The sequence below is a fragment of the Astyanax mexicanus genome, chromosome 20 (genome assembly GCF_023375975.1).
Source record: "Astyanax mexicanus isolate ESR-SI-001 chromosome 20, AstMex3_surface, whole genome shotgun sequence".
Classification (NCBI taxonomy): domain Eukaryota; kingdom Metazoa; phylum Chordata; class Actinopteri; order Characiformes; family Acestrorhamphidae; genus Astyanax; species Astyanax mexicanus.
This window is the reverse complement of record NC_064427.1, coordinates 18177240-18183613: the sequence shown is the minus strand read 5'-3', so window position 1 is coordinate 18183613 and position 6374 is coordinate 18177240. Positions and strand designations below refer to the sequence as shown.

Below are 6374 nucleotides of genomic sequence, written 5' to 3'. Positions count from 1 at the left end.
GTAAATTCTAAAGGTCTCAAAAAAAAAAAGTTACATCTGTGGTGTTACGGGTCAAAAATGACCCGGCAGAGACTACTGGCTGTTTTATGCATCACCTTAAAGCTATGGGTTGCTCTGAGGATCAATTGTGGCCCAATATGCCCAATTATGGCCCACACACACACACACACACAGGCTTCTTTCACATGCACAGACACAGAGACATATAGAAAATGCATACAGGCACACACACACACACACCACCCCCCACGTGAACTAAGACTTTCTCACAGCATATTGATACATTGTTTATAAACATTGGCCCACATACACACACACACAAACACCACCCCCCACGTGAACTAAAACTTTCTCACAGCATATTGATACATTGTTTATAAACAAACATTGGCACATATAAAGAGGGTTTGGGTGGGATATTATTAGTTGAATTCTGTAGGAGTATCAGTCAACATGAGCAAAAGGTATTCTGTTCATGAGGTGCTAGATCATATCTTTGGTAATGATGGTGATCTTGAGGAGAGAGAGGGAAGTGAAGCTGAGGAGGATGTGTCTGAGGAGGAGGATGATGTTCAGTATGACCCTGAACAAGACCAAACATCTGATGAGGAGGACCCAGATGTCACAGATGCTCAAGGAGAGGTCTTCAAGTCAAAAAAAGGTGACATTTCATGGTTATCAAGCCCTCCTCAAACCCAAGCCAGGGCACCGATGGAAAACATCCTCAGAATGACTCCAGGGCCTACTAGATACGCTGTGTCACACGCCCAAGACATCAAGTCAACGTTTGAACTGTTCTTTCCACGACCTATTCAGAGTATCCTACTTGAGATGACCAACATGGAAGGGAGAAGAGTGTTTGGTGATAGCTGGACGGAGATGGACAAAACACAGCTAGATGCGCACATGGGACTGTTGCTTCTTGCGGGGGTGTACAGATCCTGTAATGAAGCTACGGCCAGCTTATGGGATAGTGAGTCAGGACGCCCTATTTTTCGTGCCACAATGTCCCTTCAAGCCTTTCATGTGTTATCAAGAGTGCTACGTTTTGACAACAGGGAGACCAGAGTTGCTCGTCGTGAGAATGACAAGCTTGCTCCCATCAGGGAGGTTTGGGACAAATGGGTGGAAAATTTACCCTTTGTGTACAATCCTGGGCCAGAGGTGACAGTGGATGAACGGCTAGTCCCTTTCAGAGGCCGCTGTCCCTTCAGGCAGTACATGCCAAGCAAGCCTGGAAAATATGGGATCAAAATATGGGCAGCTTGTGATGCAAAAACTGCCTATGCATGGAATATGCAAATATATACCGGAAAATCTGCCACCGGAGTGCCAGAGAAGAACCAGGGCAAGCGGGTCGTCCTGGACATGACCAAGGGTCTTCGGGGGCACAACATAACTTGTGATAATTTTTTTACCTCCTATGACCTTGCGCAAGAGCTTCTAAAGAGGAAGCTGACGATGGTGGGAACAGTCAGGAAGAACAAACCTGAGCTTCCCTTAGCTCTTCTTGGAACGAAAGACAGGGCTCCTCTCTCATCCAAGTTTGCATTCTCAGAAAGAACCACAGTTGTCTCCTACTGTCCCAAAAAGAACAAAAATGTCATTCTGATGTCAACTCTCCACAGGGATGCTGGTGTGAGCAGTAGGGAGGACAAGAAGCCAGACATGATCCTGGATTACAACAAGAACAAAGGTGGTGTTGACAACCTGGACAAGGTCACCGGCACATACACATGCAAGCGGGGGACAAAAAGGTGGCCAATGGTTGTGTTCTACAACATGCTGGACGTTTCGGCATACAACGCATATGTAGTGTGGACTGAAATAGATCCAGGATGGAATGGAGAAAAACCTTTCAAGAGGAGGCTTTTTCTGGAGGAGTTGGGCAAGTCTCTGGTTTCTCCCTATATCGAAAGACGAAAGAGGCTGCCCCGAACCGAAGCGTCTGTTCGTTTGGTGAAAGGGCTTCAGCCAACACTCACATCATCATCCTGTGATACAAACCAGGGAGGAGATTCCAGGAGCAGCAAGAGGAAGAGGTGCCAGTCCTGCCCCGCCAACAAGGACAGGAAGTCCAACACCACTTGCCACACATGCAAGAAATTCATTTGCGCGGAGCACACAGTAACCATCAAATACTGTGATTCATGCATTTGAACACACACACACACACACAAACACACACACACACACAGTTAAAGTTTCTGATGCTAAGTTTCATGGTTCATAAGTTCATAAGTTCATTCAGAGTGACTCACCTGCACTAACATCATATTATTTTTCAATGTTCAGTTTATGGTTAATGCAGGCGCACACACACACACACACTGTTGTTGGTCATTGTTCATTTGTTAAAGTTAAATTGCTTGGTTAATTGGTATGGTTAAATAAAAGTTGGTTTTATGGAAAGAAATTTGAAAATTTGAAATTTGAAAGAAATTTGTTGTCTTTATCCTACTATTTATCTATGCGGGTCAGTTTTGACCCGAAACACCAAAGATGTCACTATTGTTAATAATTTTAAATAATATTATTTTTTTCTTTGGTAGGTGTACTCTAATATAGGTCTATAACACATTTACAGTTTCTAATTACTCAGTCTATAAGTATGACAAATATTTTTTGTGAATTTAAATAGTTTTTGCATTCAAAAACGAGTGGTACTTTTTAAAACACTGTGTCTGTGGAGCCAACTAAAGAAATTTCCCACACTGGTTCCATTTATATGAATGTATACTAAGCCAACAATGAGTTGAAAAACAATATTGGAAGAAAACTGGTGATTTTAAGCATTTTCAAGCATTTTCAAATCACGGGTCAAAATTGACCCGCAAACACCACAGGTGTAAACAGCTTTCTAACACAATATAAGGGTTAACCTGAGAACCTCCGTTAGAGCTTGGTGTGGAAGGGACAGAGGAGCTAACAGCACCAGACGTGACAGTACCTCCCCCCAAGGGAGTCGGAACGGAGCCGGAACGGGGACGACCACGACGACGTCCACCCGACGGGCAGGGAGTACCGGCGGGAGGACCAGGCGTAGCCTCAGAGGTGCCGGGCAGGCGGGGGTTGCGAGACTGGGAACCCCTACGTACCGGAGCCGAAGAAGAGAGTGAGCGCTTGGGACGCCCACGGGGTCTAGGAGCAGGCTTACTAGGGTGACGGGCATGAAACTCGGCCGGTAGAGCAGGATACAGCACGTCACCGGCGGCAACCCAGCAACGCTCCTCAGGGCCGTAACCCTCCCAGTCTATGAGGTACTGGAGCACACCGCCACGCCTGCGTGAATCCAACACCTCTCGAACCGCATAGGTAGACGAATCCTCCCCCTCCACAGCCGCGGGCGGCACGTCATCTGGAACACCCTCAGCAAGTGGACCTGGGACAAGAGGCTTGAGCTGAGAAACGTGGAACGAGTTATGCACTCTGTACTGAGCTGGCAACTCAATCTTATAAGTCACCTCCTTAACCTGAGACAACACCTTAAATGGGCCAATATACTTAGGCAGCAGTTTCCTACAGGCCCCCTCAAACCTCAAGTCCCGGGTCGACAACCACACCCTGTCTCCGGGTTGGTATTGGGGGGTGGTACCACGGTGTCTGTCGGACTGCTCCTTATATTTCCATAAGACCTCCGAGATCTGCTGATGCGTCTCCTACCACACCTGCTCACTCCGCTTCATCCAGTCGTCAACAGCGGGAATCTCAGTGGACGACGCTGTCCACGGAGCTAACGGAGGCTGATAACCCAGAATGCACTGAAAGGGAGTGAGACCAGACGTGGAGTTAGTTAAGGAGTTTTGGGCTATTTCAGCCCAAATAAAATATTGTGACCACTCAGAAGCATGCTTGAAACAGTATAACCTTAGAAACTTTCCCAACTCTTGGTTAACTCTCTCACACTGACCATTACTAGTGGGGTGAAACCCAGAAGTGAGACTCACGTGTACACCCAAATGTTCAAAAAATGATTTCCATACCCGAGAAGTAAATTGAGGACCTCTATCTGACAAAATGTCCTCCGGGACCCCATAATGTCTGAAAATGTGTGTGTATATAGCTTGGGCGGTCTGAAGAGCAGTAGGAAGTGCAGGAAAAGGGATAAACTTAACTCCCCTAGAAAATCTGTCTACCACTGTAAGGATAGTTGTGTAACCTTCAGATTCAGGTAAATCAGTAACAAAGTCTACAGCAATATGTGACCATGGTCGTTCAGGAACAGGCAGGGGACATAGCTTACTGGCTGGAAGGGTTTTGGGTGTTTTGCATTGTGCGCAGACTGAACATGAAACTACGAAAGCTTGAACGTCAGCTTGCATGGTTTCCCACCAATACCGAGCTGAGATGAGTTGCAGTGTATGTGTAACGCCTGGATGACCAGAAGTAAGAGCAGCATGTGCCCAGCCAATAAGTTGATCACGAAATTGTTCAGGTACATAAGTCTTGTGAGGAGGGCAACCCTGCGGAGGTCGTGTGTTAACCAGACTCTGCTGGATAAGATCATCAAGTTCCCATCTAATAGCAGCTACCTTAACCGTGGGTGGCAGAATGTGTTCGGGTTCAGAAGCGTGGCATGTGTCATCTGGGGAACTGAAAACACGGGATAAGGCATCAGCCTTAGTATTACGGTTGCCTGGACGAAACGAGATAGAGAAGTTGAAACGCGAGAAAAACAATGACCAACGAGCTTGACGGGGGTTTAAGCGTTTAGCCGTACGGAGATACTCTAAGTTTTTGTGATCAGTTAAGACGGTGAACGGATGTGCAGCACCTTCCAGCCAGTGACGCCACTCCTCAAGAGCTAGTTTGACAGCCAGCAGCTCTCTATCCCCTATCCCATAATTACGCTCTGCTGGCGACATTTTCTTTGAGAAAAAGGCTACGGGATGAAGCTTAGGCGGTGAACCGCTGCGTTGGGAGAGAACTGCTCCGACGCCGGTATTAGAAGCATCGACCTCTACAACAAAGGGTAAATCTGGATTAGGATGTTTCAGGATGGGGGCAGAGACAAAGGCGGCTTTTAATTTCTGAAAAGCTTGGTCAGCTTCAGTGGACCACTTCAGAATTTTGGTGGCATTTTTAGTGAGCGCCGTAAGGGGGGCAGCTATGCTACTAAAGTTACGTATGAAACGTCTGTAAAAATTTGCGAATCCTAAGAAACGTTGAAGATCTTTGATAGACTGGGGAACGGGCCAGCTAGTTACGGCATCTACTTTAGAGTCATCCATAAGAACTCCCTGGGAGCTGATGACATAGCCGAGAAATGCAACTCTCTGAGGGTGGAACTCGCATTTCTCGGCTTTAGCATAAAGATTGTTCTCTAAAAGTCTCTGGAGAACTGAGCGCACGTGCTGCACGTGGGAATCTAGGTCTGAGGAATAGATCAAAATGTCGTCTATAAAAAGTGTCACATACTTGCCAATCATGTCTCTAAAAACATCGTTCATAAACGACTGAAATACTGCGGGGGCGTTAGCGAGACCATAACTCATGACTAGGTACTCGTAGTGGCCATTAGTAGTGGTGAACGCGGTTTTCCACTCGTCCCCCTCCCTAATGCGGATCAAATTGTAAGCACTGCGCAAATCGAGCTTAGTGAAGTAGGTAGCTGTACGCAGTTGCTCAAGGGCACATGGAATGAGGGGTAATGGGTAAGCAAATTTTTTCGTAATGGCATTCAAACCTCTATAATCAATACATGGTCTCAGTCCCCCGTCCTTTTTCTTAACAAAGAAGAATCCAGAACCGACGGGGGACTTTGACGGCCGAATGAAACCTTGAGCCAAAGCTTCAGTAACATAATCACGCATAGCCTTTTTCTCATCGAGCGTAAGGGGGTAGACTCTAGTTTTGGGTAGGGTGGCACCCTCCACTAGGTCAATAGCACAATCATAGGGGCGATGCGGAGGCAATTTAGTAGCGTTATCTTTGCTAAACACTTCCAAAAAATCTGAATACTCAGCGGGTACAACAATGTGATCAGAAACGTCAGGACTCTCTACTGAAGTAGACTGAATGATTAAACTATCCAAAGCTAGACAATGTTCATGACAATGAGCAGACCAAACCGTGATATCCCCATCGCGCCAGGAGACAGTGGGATCGTGGGTCTTCAGCCATGGCATGCCCAGGATAACTGGATGCTCGGTGCAGGGAAGCACGAAAAGTGGTAGTTCCTCAAAATGAAGAGCGCTGGCTTGTAGAGTGATGGGCAGAGTCTGCAGGGTAACCGGCTTGGAGCGAACCGTCTTCCCGTCAACAGCATGGATGGACAGGGGGCGTAGAAGTTCACGGGTGGGCACTTTATGCTCCTTAACCAGGTCCAGACTGATGAAGTTCCCTTCCGACCTGGAATCTACAAGCGCTGAGAC

The 6374-nt window shown here is 46.9% G+C and overlaps 1 protein-coding gene across 1 annotated transcript; it reads left to right on the top strand.

The window, feature by feature from the left end:
* The first annotated feature begins 235 nt into the window (after positions 1-235).
* Positions 236-2391, top strand: LOC111195937 (piggyBac transposable element-derived protein 4-like). The gene has a single exon (XM_049468636.1). The coding sequence runs from the start codon at positions 454-456 to the stop codon at positions 2158-2160; it is 1707 nt and encodes a 568-aa protein (XP_049324593.1). The 5' UTR covers positions 236-453; the 3' UTR covers positions 2161-2391.
* Positions 2392-6374: the final 3983 nt, after the last annotated feature.